Genomic DNA, 17309 nt, shown 5'->3' with positions numbered 1-17309 from the left:
ATGAGGGACTAGTATGATGAACTGATAACTGACAAAAGAAATGTAATAAAATCAAACCCAACTTCTTTTGTCACATACTCCTGAATACAACAGGTGTAGACCTTACCGTGAAATGCTTACTTACAAGCCCTTAACAAACAATGCGGTTCAAAAAAGAGTTACGAATATTTTTACCAAATAAACTAAAGTAAAAAATAATAAAAATGAACACAAAAAAATAATGACGCTACTGGTACCGAGTCAATGTGCGGGGGAGCAGGTTAGTCGAGATATTTTGTACATGTAGGTCGTGGTAAAGTGACTAATCATAGATAATAAACAGCGGGTAGCAGCAGTGTAAAAACAAATGGGGGGGGGGGGTCAATGTAAATAGTCTGGGAGGCCATTTGATTCATTGTTCAGCAGTCTTATAGCTTGGAGTTAGAAGTTGTTAAGGAGTCTTCTGGTCCCAGATTTGGCACTCTGGTACTGCTTGCCGTGCGGTAGCAGAAAGAACAGTTTATGATTTGGGTGACTGGAGTCTCTGACAATTTTTTGGGCCTTCCTCTGACACTGCCTAGTATATAAGTCCTGGATGGCAGGAAGCTTAGCCACAGTGATGTACTGGGCCGTACGCACTACCCTCTGTAGCGCCATACGGTCAGATGCTGAGCAGTTATCATACCAGGCGGTGATGCAACCGTTCAGGATACTCTCAATGGTGCAGCTGTAGAATTTTTTTAGGACCTGGTGACCCAGGCCAAATTATTTCAGTCTCCTGAGGGGGAAAGGTTGTTGTCATGCCCTCTTCATGACTGTATTGGTGTGTTTGGACCATGATAGTTCGTTGGTGATGCGTACACCAAGGAAGTTGAATCTCTCGACCCGCTCCACTACAGCCCCATCGATGTCAATAGGGGGATTTTAGGCCGGCCTTTTCCTGTGGTCCATGATCAGCTCCTTTGTCTTGCTCACATTGAGGGAGAGGTTGTTGTCCTAACACCACACTGCCAGGCCTCTGACCTCCTTCCTATAGCCTGTCTCATTGTTGTCGGTAATCTGTTGTGTCGTCAGCAAACGTAATGATGGTGTTGGAGTCATGTTTTGCCATGCAGTCGTGAGTGAACAGGGACCACCTGTGGAGGCCAGTCAGGAAGTTCAGAAACCAGTTGCAGAGGGAGGTGTTTAGTCCCAGGGTCTTTAGCTAAGTGATGAGCTTTGTGGCACTATGGTATTGAAAGCTGAGCTGTAGTCAATATACAGTATTCTGGCATTGGTGTTCCTTTTGTCCAGGTGGGAAAGGGCAGTGTAGAGTGCAATTGAGATTGCATCATCTGTGGATCTGTTGGGACGGTATGCGAATTGGAGTGGATCTAGGGTATCCGGGATCATGCTGTTGATGTGAGCCATGACCAGCCTTTCAATGTACTTCATGGCTACCAACGTGATTGCTACGGGGCAGTAAGCATTTAGGCATGTTACCTTCACTTCCTTGGGGACAGTGACTATGGTGGTCTGCTTGAAACATGTAGGTATTACAGACTCGGTCAGAGAGAGGTTAAAATGTCAGTGAAGACACTTGCCAGTTGGTCTGCGAATGCTTTGAGTACAGGCTCTGGTAATCCGTTTGGCTCTGCGGCTTTGTAAATGTTGTCCTGTTTTAAAGGTCTTGCTCACATCGACTACCGAGAGCGTTATCACACAGTCGTCCGGAGCAGCTGGTGCTCTCATGCATGCTTCAGTGTTACTTGCCTCGAAACGAGCATAAAAGGCATTTAGCTCGCCTGGTAGGCTCGTGTCATTGGGCAGCTCTCGGTTGGGTTTCCTTTTGTAGTCCGCAATAGTTTTCAAGCCCTGCCACATCCTACGAGCATCAGAGCCGGTGTAGTATGATTCAATCTTAATCCTGTATTTACGCTTTGCCTGTTTGATGGTTCACCTGAGGGGGTAGCGGGATTTCTTATAAACGTCTGGATTAGTGTCCCGCTCCTTGAAAGCGACAGCTCTAGCCTTCAGCTCGATGCGGATGTTGCCTGGTATCCATGGCTTCTGGTTGGGATATGTACGTGTACAATGTGGAATAATAATAACTTTATAAATGAACATGCAAAATGTAATCATGTGTGTCAAATATGTAAGCTGAAAACACTGTATGTTAAAAGCATTGTTTGTGTGTGTATGAGTGACCCTTGCCAACAAACAAAGAGCTGTGAATGGATCGGTGGTTCACCAATCAGAGCCTTGATGGGCTCAGCCACAGTAACAAGGGGTGATGTATAATGATGAAACAATATTTTTTTTTATAGAATGTTTCTTTGCGACCATCCCAATGACTGATACACAGGAATGTTCTTGCAACGTTCTCATGAAACGTGTCTAGAACATTCATATCTTATCATTTGAGAACATGGCAAACATGTTCTGTGTATGTTTGGTGGGACGTTGAATGAATATTCTCCTAACCCTCAGAAAACTGGACACGTGAATGTCCTTGCAACATTCCCATGAAACGTGTCTAAAATATTCATATTTTAATCGGGACATGGCAACCATGTTCTGTGTATGTTTGATGGAACATTGATGGAATATTCTCTGAACTCTCAGAAAACTGGACACATGAATGTTCTTGCAACGTTCCCATGAAACGTGTCTAGAACATTAATATCTTATTTTCTGAGAACATGGCAACCATGTTGGCACTCTTTTACCAGGTACTGCAGGAATGTGAAAATAAAAGAGAGCCGCACACTCTAGGAGCTCAGATGCATAAATGTAATTACCAACGTTTCGACAGCCAAGCTGTCTTCATCAGGGTATGAACTGCAGGAATGTGAGAATAGAATGGCAACACCTCAGTGGTATTGGGTAACATAAAACTCAGCAAAAAAAGAAACGTCACTTTTTCAAGACCCTGTCTTTCAAAGATAATTCGTAAAAGGGTTTGGAAACTGTTCCCCATGCTTGTTCAATGAACCATAAACAATTCATGAACATGCACCTGTGGAACGGTCGTTAAGACACTAACAGCTTACAGACGGTAGGCAATTAAGGTCACAGTTATGAAAACTTAGGACACTAAAGAGGCCTTTCTACTGACTCTGAAAAACACCAAAAGAAAGATGCCCAGGGTCCCTGCTCATCTGCAAGGAGGCATAAGGTTTGAAGATGTGGCCAGGGCAATAAATTGCAATGTCCATACTGTGAGACGCCTATGACAGCGCTACGGGGAGACAGTACGGACAGCTGATCATCCTTGCAGTGGCAGACCACGTGTAACAACACCTGCACAGGATCGGTACATCCAAACATCACACCTGCTGGACAGGTACAGGATGGCAACAACAACTGCCGGAGTTACACCAGGAATGCACAATCCCTCCATCAATGCTCAGACTGTCTGCAATAGGCTGAAAGAGGCTGACCTGAGGGCTTGTAGGCCTATTGTAAGGCAGGTCCTCACCAGATATCACCGGCAACAATGTCGCCTATGGGCACAATCCCACCGTTGCTGGACCAGACAGGACTGGCAAAAAGTGCTCTTCGCTGACGAGTCGTGGTTTTGTCTCACAAAGGGGTGAATGTCGGATTCGCGTTTATCGTCGAAGGAATGGGCGTTACACCGAGGTCTGTACCCTGGAGCGGGATTGATTTGGAGGTGGAGGGTCCGTCATGGTCTTGGGTGGTGTGTCACAGCATCATCGGACTGAGCTTGTTGTCTTTGCAGGCAATCTCAACACTGTGCGTTACAGGAAAGACATCCTCCTCCCTCATGCAGTACCCTTCCTGCAGGCTCATCCTGACATGACCCTCCAGCATGACAATGCCACCAGCCATACTGCTCGTTCTGTGCCAAATTTCCAGCAAGACAGGAATGTCAGTGTTCTGCCATGGCCAGTGAAGAGCCCGGATCTCGATCCCATTGAGCACGTCTGGGACCTGTTGAATCAGAGGGTGAGGGCTAGGGCCATTCCCCCCAGTAATGTCCAGGAACTTGCAGGTGCCTTGGTGGAAGAGTGGGGTAACATCTCACAGCAAGACCTGGCAAATCTGGTCCAGTCCATGAGGAGGAGATGCACTACAGTACTTGATGCAGCTGGTTCTTTTGATTTTGACCCCCACCCCCCCTTGTTCAGGGACACATTATTCCATTTCTGTTAGTTACATGTCTGTGGAACTTGTTCAGTTTATGTCTCAGTTGTTGAATGCTGTTATGTTCATACAAACATATACACAAGTTTGCTGAAAATAAACGCAGTTGACAGTGAGGGGACATTTCTTTTTTTGCTGAGTTTATATAGTTTCTCCCTCTTAACTCGGATCTCTGAGACCACACTGAGTGTGATGTGTCTTTCAGTGCCTCCGGGCTCTCACTCATCCCTTCATCCCTATATGATTTTGTGTGATGCTCCTGCATGTCAAAGGAGAAATTGAAAAGCAGGATGCATAGAGCAAGCACTTGGGGACAGATGGGTAGAGCGAGAGAGAAAGCCTTAGCCAAGGTACACTAGCTGCATGGAATGAGAGTTTAGCCTCTTGATGCAATAACAACTGAAAGGGGTAAATCAAATCAAATTTTATTTGTCACATACACATGGTTAGCAGATGTTAATGCGAGTGTAGCGAAATGCTTGTGCTTCTAGTTCCGACAATGCAGTAATAACCAACAAGTAAATCTAGCTAACAATTCCAAAACTACTACCATATAGACACAAGTGTAAGGGTATAAAGAATATGTACATAAAGATATATGAATGAGTGATGGTACAGAGCGGCATAGGCAAGATACAGTAGATGGTATTGAGTGCAGTATATACATATGAGATGAGTATGTAAACAAAGTGGCATAGTTAAAGTGGCTAGTGATACATGTATTAAATAAAGATGCAGTAGATGATATAGAGTACAGTATATACATATACATATGAGATGAATAATGTAGGGTATGTAAACATTATATTAGGTAGCATTGTTTAAAGTGGCTAGTAATATATTTTACATCATTTCCCATCAATTCCCATTATTGAAGTGGCTGGAGTTGAGTCAGTGTGTTGGCAGCAGCCACTCAATGTTAGTTGGCTGTTTAACAGTCTGATGGCCTTGAGATAGAAGCTGTTTTTCAGTCTCTCGGTCCCAGCTTTGATGCACCTGTACTGACCTCGCCTTCTGGATGATAGTGGGGTGAACAGGCAGTGGCTCGGGTGCTTGTTGTCCTTGATGATCTTTATGGCCTTCCTGTGACATCGGGTGGTGTAGGTGTCCTGGAGGGCAGGTAGTTTGCCCCCGGTGATGCGTTGTGCAGACCTCAGCAGACCAGCATTCTCACATAGGTATTGCTCTTGTCCAGATGGGTTAGGGCAGTGTGCAGTGTGATTGAGATTGCATCGTCTGTGGACCTATTTGGGCGGTAAGCAAATTGGAGTGGGTCTAGGGTGTCAGGTAGGGTGGAGGTGATATGGTCCTTGACTAGTCTCTCAAAGCACTTCATGATGACGGAAGTGAGTGCTACGGGGCGGTAGTCGTTTAGCTCAGTTACCTTAGCTTTCTTGGGAACAGGAACAATGGTGGCCCTCTTGAAGCATGTGGGAACAGCAGACTGGGATAGGGATTGATTGAATATGTCCGTAAACACACCAGCCAGCTGGTCTGCGCATGCTCTGAGGGCGCGGCTGGGGATGCCGTCTGGGCCTGCAGCCTTGCGGTGGGTTGACACGTTTAAATGTTTTCCTCACGTCGGCTGCAGTGAAGGAGAATCTGCATGTTTTAGTTGCGGGCCGTGTCAGTGGCACTGTATTGTCCTCAAAGCGGGAAAAAAAGTTATTTAGTCTGCCTGGGAGCAAGACATCCTGGTCCGTGATGGGGCTGGTTTTCTTTTTGTAATCCGTGATTGACTGTAGACCCTGCCACATACCTCTTGTGTCTGAGCCGTTGAATTGAGATTCTACTTTGTCTCTATACTGACGCTTAGCTTGTTTGATTGCCTTGAGGAGGGAATAGTTACGCTGTTTGTATTCGGTCATGTTTCCGGTCACCTTGCCCTGATTAAAAGCAGTGGTTCGGGTTTTCAGTTTCACGCGAATGCTGCCATCAATCCACGGTTTCTGGTTAGGGAATGTTTTAATCGTTGCTATGGGAACGACATCTTCAACGCACGTTCTAATGAACTCGCTCACCGAATCAGCGTATTCGTCAATGTTGTTGTCTGACGCAATACGAAACCTATCCCAGTCCACGTGATGGAAGCAGTCTTGGAGTGTGGAATCAGATTGGTCGGACCAGCGTTGAACAGACCTCAGCGCGGGACCTTCTTGTTTTAGTTTCTGTCTGTAGGCAGGGATCAACAAAATGGAGTCGTGGTCAGCTTTTCCGAAAGGAGGGCGGGGCAGGGCCTTATTTGCGTCGCGGAAGTTAGAATAGCAGTGATCCAAGGTTTTTCCAGCCCTGGTTGCGCAATCGATATGCTGATAAAATTTAGGGAGTCTTGTTTTCAGATTAGCCTTGTTAAAATCCCCAGCTACAATGAATGCAGCATCCGGATAAATGGATTCCAGTTTGCAAAGAGGGTAGTGTGTGTGTGTGTGTGTGTGTGTGTGTGTGTGTGTGTGTGTGTGTGTGTGTGTGTGTGTGTGTGTGTGTGTGTGTGTGTGTGTGTGTGTGTGTGTGTGTGCAGTTAACAAATTATAGCTCAATGTCATTAAGCCATTGTGTCATTAATAGACAGTAACTAAAGTACCAGTCAAAAGTTTGGACACACCTACTCATTCCATGGGTTTTCTTTATTTTTTACTATTTTCTACATTGTAGAATAATAGAGAAGACATCAAAACTATGAAATAACACATACCAAAGTTGCCACCATTTGCCTTGATGACAGCTCTTGGCATTCTCTCAACCAGCTTCATGAGGTAGTCACCTGGAATGCATTTCAATTAACAGCTGTGCCTTGTCAAAAGTTTTGGCCAATATTATTTCCTTCTTATTGCATTTGAGCCAATCAGTTGTATTGTGACAAGGTATAGGGTATACAGAAGATATCCCTATTTGGTAAAAGACCATGTCCATATTATGGCAAGAACAGCTCAAATAAGCAAAGAGAAACAACAGTCCATCATTACTTTTTTACCTTTATTTAACTAGGCAAGTCAGTTAAGAACAAATTCTTATTTTTAATGACAGCTTAGGAACAGTGGGTTAACCTGCCTTGTTTAGGGGCAGAACAACAGATTTTTACCTTATCAGCTCAGGGATTCGATCTTGCAGCCTTTCGGTAACTAGTTCAACACTCTAACCACTAGGCTACTTGCATGAAGGTAAGTTAATCAGGGAAATTTCAAGAACTTTGAAAGTTTCTTCAAGTGCAGACGCAAAAACCATCAAGTGCTTAGTGAAACTGGCTGTCATGAGGACCGCCACAGGAAAAGAAGACCCAGAGTTATCTCTGCTGCAGAGGATAAATTCATTCGCGTTAACTAGCTGTGCAGATGATGATGTGCAAGTAGAGATACTGGGGTGCAAAAGAGCAAAAGAATAACAATATGGGATTGAGTTAGTTGGGTAGGCAATTTACAGATGGTCTGTGTACAGGTGCATTGATCAGTAGCTGCTCTGACAGCTGATGCTTAAAGTTAGTGAGGGAGATATAATCAGCTTAGTGGGAGTATCATTTGTTTTTCAAATGGACAATTACCCAAAACACACCTCCAGGTTGCATAAGGGCTATTTAACCAAGAATTGATGGAGTGCTGCATCAGATGACCTGGCATCCACAATCATCCGACCTCAACCAAATTGAGATTGTTTGGGATGAGTTGGACCACAGAGTGGAGGAAAATCAGCCAACAAGTGCTCAGCATATGTGGGAACTCCTTCAAGACTGTTGGAAAAGCATTCCTCATGAATCTGGTCGTGAGAATGCCAGGTGTATAAGTGTACAAAGCTGTCATTAAGGCAAAGGGTGGCTACTTTGAAGGTTTCTAAAATATAAAATACATTTTGAATTGTTTAACACTTGTTTGGTTACTACATGATTCCATATGTGTTATTTCCTAGTTTTGATGTCTTCACTATTATTCTATAATGTAGAAAATAGTAAATATAAATAAACACCCTTGAATGAGTAGGTGTGTCCAACCGTGTGTCATCACTGTGTCACTGTGTCATCTTCAAATAATATTTTTGCAGGAATGATTTTGCCGAAGATTGTATCACCGCCGGGCTGGGCAACCTGACTGGTACTGTAACGATCGTCTGTTGAAGAAGGTGTGGACCAAAGCGCAGCGTGGTAAATGTTCATACTTTTAATTCAACTGAATCAACTCAATAACAAAAATAACACAGAGAATGAACGGAAACCGGAACAGTCCTGTCAGGTGCAGAAACACAAAACAGAAGATAACTACCCACAAAAACACTGTGGGAAAAAGCTTAGTATGGTTCCCAATCAGAGACAACGATAGACAGCTGTCCCTGATTGAGAACCATACCAGGCCAAAACAAAGAAATACAAAAACATAGAAAAAGGAACATAGAATGCCCACCCAAATCACACCCTGACCAAACCACAATAGAGACATAAAAAGCTCTAAGGTCAGGGCGTGACTGGTACTGTATATCACCAGCATTTGATTAAAAAAGGATCACAGGATCTGACGCTAACTAAACCATCCAGTGTCTTATCTCTGAAACTACCTCTACATCAAGGAGGACATTCTGAATAATAATCAATCTGATGATGAATACAGCTGAAATTCAATCAAGCCACACTTCAGGGAAACCAGCAGTGCGTTATGCTGTGTAGAAACTGCACCATCAAGCTCGCCCAATCTCCCCAGCCTGACTGTACAAATCCAGACATAAATGGAGAACAACAAGATTAGTTGATGGTAAGCGCCTGCCCTGTTTACGAGAATCAAACACAGCAGCAGCAGCGAAACTCACTTCCTAATCACTGGGGAAGTGAAGGGTCAAACGTCTGGTTGGAAGATAGAGCGGTGAAGACCACCAACAAGAGTATGCTGGTTATGCGAAGGTTGTACAGCTGTGATATAAACTAAGTGAAGCCTTGGTCTTTACAAACGGGTCATCCTCTGGTCAGTTGCCACTATCTTGAGATCAGTCAAGGAGGAATGAAAAAAAGGTTCAGCTTAAGCAAAGCCTAGTTAGAATCTCCAAGGACTGAGCACACACTCCTTATGCGGTTTCTACATTCCAGGTTGTAAGGGCCAGCACATCTCTACTACTCTTAGTCAAGTGGATCAAGCCTCCGTGGTAGCTACATCTCCATAATGTTGACACATATCTTATTGCACTGAATGTTGCAATAGATCACGAGTGAATGCTGGCCAGACACCAAAGATTCAGGCCAAGACTTTGATCAGTCCAAAACAATCTAATAATCTTGGCCAAATCCCCATGTTTCAGTTACCACTAAATCGACAACAGCCTCCTGAACCAGCCTGGTTGCGTGATAGCTCACCACTTTAACACAACTCTCAGACTGGTTCTGCGAGGCTAGATCAACTCTGTGCCCATTAGGACAGAATAACTCACTGTGGTTTTCAACAGGGAAAGAGATACAATCTCACCCTGTACATAAGCATGCATTAGTGAGAGAGAGCGAATGAGAGAGAGAGAGAGAGAGAGAGAGAGAGAGAGAGAGAGAGAGAGAGAGAGAGAGAGAGAGAGAGAGAGAGAGAACTGTCCCTGAAGGTTCTGGAGCATAATAGAGAGATAGGACAGAAGTGGTGACATTCTAATGTTATTTTAACCCTCTGAAGGCTCACTCAGCAGGGCTAAGGAAAGGTGAGAATGCTTCTCACTGCTCACTACCTCACCAAGCATAACTCAGTACATGAATGCATTTCATTCATTGCGATTGTGGGTATTCAGAACCAACCAAGGACATCTTTTAGTTTCATTCAGTTAGTATCCAATTATCACAAACGGCACACTGTGGTGTTGACGCTTGTATCTAAGGACCTTCAATAGCTGTCATTTGAATTCATACACCCCTACCTAGTTATGCAAATCTGAAAGGACTGGTAATGACTGGATGGGTATAAGCAATATAGTACTGTACAGTAATGACTCTATTTCCCCCTTGATAGGCCATATTGATTATCCCCATCCAATCCTCTCAGATCTCCCCAGGTCCCTTGGGGGTTTGAGATTGGGTGTATACCAGTTTCCATGGTGATTTAGGCAGGAGGTGAGTCATAGTCAAACAGGAAAGGGCAGGCTCTTCCTGTCTCTTGTTTTGGAGACACAGTGGGCCAGAGGCAGGATGGGAAATCTCCTGTGATATCCAATGCCTGGACTCCAGCCACCCATGTCATAGACTGTTCTCTCTGCTACCGCACGGCAAACAACAAGTCTGGAACCAACAGGAGCCTAAAGAGCTTCTACCCCCAAGACATAAGACTGCTAAATAGTTAGTTAAATAGTTAACCAATAGCTACCCGGACTATCTGCATTGACCCTTTTTGCACTTACTCTTTTGACTCATTACATATGCTGCTGTTACTGTTAATTATCTATCTTGTTTCCCAGTCACTTTATCCCTACCTACAGCATATGTACATACCTAAAGTTCCAGTCAAAAGTTTGGACAAACCTACTCATTCAAAGGTTTTTATTTATTTTTACTATTTTCTACATTGTAGAATAAGAGTGAAGACATAAAAAAAATAAAAACTATGAAATAACACATATGGAATCATGTGGTAACCAAAAAAGTGTTAAACAAATCAAAATATATGTTATATTTGAGATTCTTCAAAATTGCCACCCTTTGACTTGATGACAGATTTGCACTCTCTATTATTCTATTTTTTTTCTCTCTGCGTTGTTGGGAAGGACCAGTAAATCAGCATTTCACTGTTAGTCTACACCTGTTGTTTACGAAGCATGTGACAAATACAGTGTGATTTGATTTGACCTAGATGGAAATCTGTGATCCTCCATATCCCATAGCAAGTCCCAACAAGTTGATTACTTCATAATATTGAAAGCCTTCAATGGCACTACCCATGCTAAAACAGGCTTTGTGGCAAGTGTGCCCTCCATCCAACTCTATGGTCCAAAGGTCCAAACTTACCTGAGGCGCTCGTCCTCTTTCTTCCGGAGCTTCATGTCCCGCTGCACCACTTGTAGAACGTGCTCTGCCTCATCGTCCGTCAGTCCCGACATGTCCAGCTTCCGCCTCATGGCTGACTCAGGTACCACTGTCAATCCAACCCCCTGCCCCAATCTGTTGTCTCCACTGAGCTCAGGACAGACTGTAAGTGGATGACAGACATTGGGAAAAGGTCAAAGGGGGACGTTTCTCTTAGATTATGATATAAGGACAGTTTGGGTTGTTTCTTCTAATGGTTAAGGTTGGGATTTGAGTGGGTTAAGCTTGTCTTAAGTGTGTGCCTAACGTAGATCAACACAGCACAACAGAGAACTATGCTCAGTGTCGTCTCCTCCTTTAGCAAAAGTCATTTTCAGTGAGCTCACTTAGATAAAAGGGTTATTTGCTGAGGAATAGTGTTCCACCAAGAACTGTTTTCGTCTGAAGAACCCTTTTTGATAAACAACGGTTCATTGTAAGACAAAGGGTTCTACCTAAAACCTTGAGGATTCTATGTTTCTTTCTTTTATATAGTGCCTGAGCATTAGTGTTGACCTAAGTATTTCAACTTTAAAATCAGGAGTTTGAATAATCAGATAAATATAAAGAGATGTGTGAGAATCCTTTAAAATGTATATGGAAATATTGTGAATGTATCTGGTATTCCCTTAATCACTTTACATTTACAGTACTGACAATTAAAAGTTTTGCCATGATTTCTGTCTTTCAAATGAGTCTTTTTTGTGATTTTATAAAGCAGAGAATAGGTGAATTGAAGGGAGTATGAGTGAACCAGGAGTGTCCCCATGGGGACAAACCGAATAACCATATATGGTTCTACTTTGCACCTTTTTTCAAAGACTGTATCACACACCTCACTGCTGTATCTATCACTAACAACTAGCTACATCAAGATTCAACTAAAACAAATATACAGTTGAAGTGAATGTGAAATGTCAGAATAATAGTAGAGAGAACTATTTATTTCAGCTTTTATTTCTTTCATCACATTCCCAGTGGGTCAGACGTTTACATACACTCAATTCGTATTTGGAAGCATTGCCTTTAAATTGTTTAACTTGGGTCAAACGTTTCGTGTAGCCTTCCACAAGCCTCCCTCAATAGGTTGGGTGAATTTTGGCCTAATCCTCCTGACAGAGCTGGTTTAACTGAGTCAGGTTTGTAGGCCTCCTTGCTCGCACACGCCTTTTCAGTTCTGCCCAGACATTTTCTATAGGATTGAGGTCAGGGCTTTGTAATGTCCACTCCAATACATTGACTTTGTTGCCATTTTGCCACAACTTTGAAAGTATGCTTTGGGTCATTGTCCATTTGGAAGACCCATTTGCAACCAAGCTTTAACTTCCTGACTGATGCCTTGAGATGTTGCTTCAATATATCCACATCAGTTTTCTACCTCATGAAGCCATCTATTTTGTGAAGTGCATCAGTCCCTCCTGCAGCAAAGCACCACCACAACATGATGCTGCCACCCCCCATGCTTCACGGTTGGGATGGCGTTCTTCGGCTTGCAAGCCTCCCCCTTTTCCCTACAAACATAACGATGGTCATTATGGCAAAACAGTTCTATTTCTGTTTCATCAGACCAGAGGACATTTCTCCAAAAAGTACAATCTTTGTCCCCATGTGCAGATGCAAACCGTAGTCTGGCTTTTTTATGGCGGTTTTGGAGCAGTGGCTTCTTCCTTGCTGAGTGGCCTTTCAGGGTATGTTGATATAGGACTTGTTTTACTGTGGATATAGATACTTTTGTACTTGTTACCTCCAGCATCTTCATAAGGTCCTTTGCTGCTGTTCTGGGATTGATTTGCACTGTTCACACCAAAGTACGTTCAGCTCTAGGAAACAGAATGCGTCTCCTTCCTGAGCGGTATGATGGCTGCGTGGTTCCATGGTGTTTATACTTGTGTGTACTATTGTTTGTACAGATGAACGTGGTACGTTCAGGCGTTTGGAAATTGCTCCCAAGGATAAACCAGACTTGTGGAGGTCTACAATTTTTTTCCAAGGTCTTGGCTGATTTCTTTTGATTTTCCCATGATGTCAGGCGAAGAGGCACTGAGTTTGAAGGTAGGCCTTGAAATATATCCACGGGTACACCTCCAATTGACTCCAATGATGTCAATTTGCCTATCAGAAGCTTCTAAAGCCATGACATCATTTTCTGGAATTTTAAAGGCACAGTCAACTTAGTGTATGTAAACATCTGACCCACTGGAATTGTGATACAGTGAATTATAAGTGAAATAATCTGTCTGTAAACAATTGTAGGAAAAAATTACTTGTGTCATGCGCAAAGTAGATGTCCTAACCGACTTGCCAAAACTAAAGTTTGTTAACAAGACATTTGTGGAGTGGTTGAAAAGCAAGTTTTAATGACTCCAACCTAAGTGTATGTAAACTTCCGACTTCAATTGTACAAATTAAACCTTTTTTACTTCATAGGTCTAATGAAATGCTGTGCCTGTGTTGATTTCACAATATAGAGCATGCACCAGGAAGGAATACATGGTGACTCTGCAGTCTTTTGTCAGTGTGTGAGTTTTCTGGTATGCAGGTCGGGCAGAAAGACCTTCCTATCCAATCCTTACATAGCATCATTTGTCTTCCTGTGTACAAACAATGCAGTAGGGGAACCATAAGCATTCCCGAAATGCACACTTCTTTACAAAATGTTATAAAAATGATCTCCTTTTACAGAAGACTGAATTGTAATTAGTCCCTTTTCACTCAGCAATGAGATGCCTTTACTTGAGTGAATGAATATAACCTAATCATCCGTACATTGAAATATTACTGTAGGCTCTGACTCTCTCTTAAATCAAGATACCATTGTCTAGATTGGTTCCAAGTCCTTCATTTCCTCGACGACAAAAGACCATGGTTGGTATTTTGTGTGTACAAGAAACACAAAGCTAAATATTTAAGATGAACAATGATGAATGAAAAGCTCAACTAACGCTCTGTGTTGAAAAACAAGACTGAACACAAGATTACAAGTGTGACTGATTGAAGGAAAACCTGGGTGGGCTACACTGTGCTAGACACTTGTACTCTCAGATTGAACAACACCTTGAGCTGTCTGACTCTTCAGGAGCAGCCAAATACCCCCCCCCCCAGACCTGGGTTCAATACAATTTGAAAACCTTCAAATACTTTTAGCATTTGCTTCAGCCTGCCTGAAGTGCCAGATTAGTGGGGTTTGCACTTTTTCAACTGTTGTATTGGATCCATTGCACCAGGCAAGGTCAATCAAGCCTAGATAAAGTATTTGGAATGATTTGAAATCATATTTGAACCCAGGTATGACACGTATCACTGGCTTGTTAATAACTCCTGATTAAGGTACTAACTACAGCAGGTGATTAGGACTGCTCTCAGCACAGCAGCACCCTAAACCCCCATGGTGAGAGAACACACATTTCAATCTGCTAAGCCACAACAATCAAGCCGTTTTGTAAGGAGAATTAGTACTCAAAGACCTGAATTGCATTTCCCAAGTGTTTCCTTTTCTCTCATTCTGGCTCACAGAGCAACATTTCAAACAACGTTTAACTGTATATGAACTAGAGGACAATCAGGACAGTCAGACCCGAACTCGAATGGAGCTAACGACAACCAGACCTAGACCCGACCCGTACCCTAATGGGTCTGGGTCTAGACCAGACCCGATTGGACCCGAGTGACAAAAAAAAAGAACATCAGCCAAGTTGCCATTCTGGTAAACAAATAGGTTTTATATGTTGGCTAGGCCTTCTATAAATCATGCAGAGCTGTGGTCGGGTCCATTCGGGTCTATTAGCTGTAGTTGACTCGAGACCCGATGACAATCAAACACACCCGACCCGGACCCGAGGGAAAAGTTAGAATTTTTGGACCCGGACTCGCTCAGGTCCTGGGACGGGTCTGAGAATCCAGGTTCAGGTGGACCAGTGAAGACCTCTAATACCGTATGTCAGAAGTCCCGGAAGAGATTCAACGGTGTGTGTGTGTGTGTGTGTGTGTGTGTGTGTGTGTGTGTGTGTGTGTGTGTGTGTGTGCGTGTGTGTGCTTGCGTGTGTGTGTGTGCTTGCGTGTGTGTGCTTGCGTGCGTGTGTGTGTGCATGCGTGTAGGCAGTCCAAAAGCTGATGTCTCACTCCAACTCTGACATAATAGCGTATGATTACTGATTTACAATCTGTTGAGCTGATGTGAGGAGGAACACAGGAGTCCATTTTCCTGGAGTTAACAGGAAACATTGCCTGCATCTGTACAATCGTGTTAATCCATTCAGTATCTCTTTTGGAGGGGGAGAGAGAGATAGAGAGAGAGATTGAATGTACATTTGTGAATAATTCGTTATTATACCAGCACTACCTTGTGATGATAGTGATGAACAGTGAAATCAAATTCATATTAATGATTTGGCTATTACTATTAGGATATTCTGCTTCATCAGTATAGTATTACCATCACTTTTTGACGGGGTGTAATAATAACATGTTAATTTGTCACTTAAAACGTAGCTTATATCGAAACATTAAAATATAGACAAATAAGTAACTCACCGGTCCGTGCCCTAGGCTTCTTCTTCTCAGTTCCACACCGGTACAGTAAGCAAATCCCGGTCTCTGGCCAGCGCGCATTAACACGATTTATAAAAACCAGAAACACTCTAGCCTACATGATCATATCCGTGTAAGTCAAGTCCATTTCATTCTCATTTCATGTTAGACTCTTCAGAATTTCGACTGACTTTTTAGGCAACTCATGCATAAAGCTAGTAACCTATGTTTCAGTCTATGTACAGTACGGAAAGGGCGGCATCTGGACTACTATCAAGCGCAATTGAGGTTGCAAACACCTGCTAGCGACGTGTAAACCGTTATTTTACTGTTTGGAATGAACGCAGCACAGTAGGCTAAACTGTAAATTCATTTGCACAGCCCGTCAGTAATATCACAAAGACTATCCCACAGTAGTTACATTCATCGACAAAAGTTAATATAATTGAGCAATACATTTTCCATGAAATGTTTTTAACTGAATGAGAATAAAGTCATCATATTCTAAGCTTCCATCATCTATTTCTAAGGAGCAACTACAGCTGGATTTGAGGGTAACTTTTCATGGAACAAAGTTTAACACTCCATAATCACATCGGCCTACTAAACCTGAAATGCAATGAAATAATACACTTGTAAATACAAATTTGTTCGTGGGCACATTTGATCACATTTTAATGTAAGTCATGATCAACCGAATGCTCACGGAAGTTTTTATCCTGGCATCCCTTTCCCATTTCAGATAGCCTTGCTCCTCACACCCTTACTGAACCCAACCAGAAAACAATGCATTCTATACACGCATCAGCCCAGCATGAAAAAAAGAGAGAGAGAAAAACAGGTACTCAACTGCAAGAGATGGTGAAATAAATACAAACTAATAACCAGGAAACTCCACAGCCTGTGACTATATCCCAGAAAAGAAGAGCAAGCTCCTGCTGGAACAGTGAACAGTGAACAGTCACACAGTGAGGTTTCCTGGGGTAAGGAGGCTTTTTGTAGCCTGGTCCCAGATCTGTTTGTGCTGTCTTGCCAACGTGAATGGTCATTAGTGTGACACAGATCTGAGTCCAGGCTTTTTGAGGGAGCCAGTAAAATGATTTTTTGGGAGAATGAAGCTGGACTAGTGATTGCTTCATGTGAAACCCAGTCACATGAGGATCCAGTCAGCTGGGGCTGCTGCCAGGGCTTTGGTGTGGTGTGGGAGGGCAAAGTTCACTGGGGGCCTCTGCTGCTCCATGGTATGTCTCTAATCTCTGATGCTTGTAGTAGACTCGGTATCAGAGCGCAGAATCACACCGTAATCATGCTATGCCCCATATACTTGGGGCGGCAGGTAGCCTAGGGGTTAGAGCGTTGAGCCAGTAACCGAAAGGTTGCAAGATTGAATCCCCGAGCTGACAATGTAAAAATCTGTCGTTCTGTCTCTGAACAAGGCAGTTAACCCACTGTTCCTAGGCCGTCATTGAAAATAAGAATGTGTTCTTAACTGACCTGCCTAGTTAAATAAAGTAAAAAATATATACTGCATTAAGTAGTACACTATACTGGTAGTTGAATTGAGAGAGAGAGAGGATTGGAGAGCATAGTGGGTGTGTTGCATACATGCATGAGTGTGCGTTGTGCACCCGTGTGATAAAAGTACAAAAGGGAG

The 17309-nt window shown here is 43.1% G+C and overlaps 1 protein-coding gene across 3 annotated transcripts in view; it reads right to left on the bottom strand.

Annotated features, from left to right (window-relative positions):
• The window catches only part of myripa (myosin VIIA and Rab interacting protein a), a 54319-nt gene extending 37626 nt beyond the window's left edge, over nucleotides 1-16693 (bottom strand). The window contains exons 1-2 of one of the 3 annotated variants that reach the window (XM_031810608.1): nucleotides 15659-16693; nucleotides 11072-11252 (exon numbers count right to left, since the gene is read on the bottom strand). In XM_031810608.1, the coding sequence (XP_031666468.1) occupies nucleotides 11072-11181 (110 nt within the window). In that variant the 5' untranslated portion in view covers nucleotides 11182-11252; nucleotides 15659-16693. The remainder of the gene's footprint in view (nucleotides 1-11071; nucleotides 11253-15658) is intronic. The other 2 variants (XM_031810609.1, XM_031810610.1) reach the window with 2 other exon arrangements.
• Between the last annotated feature and the right edge of the window lie 616 nt (nucleotides 16694-17309).

Source organism: Oncorhynchus kisutch, linkage group LG30 (genome assembly GCF_002021735.2).
Source record: "Oncorhynchus kisutch isolate 150728-3 linkage group LG30, Okis_V2, whole genome shotgun sequence".
Classification (NCBI taxonomy): Eukaryota; Metazoa; Chordata; class Actinopteri; order Salmoniformes; family Salmonidae; genus Oncorhynchus; species Oncorhynchus kisutch.
Note: the sequence above shows the minus strand (reverse complement) of the source record. Positions and strands in the feature narration are given on the sequence as shown.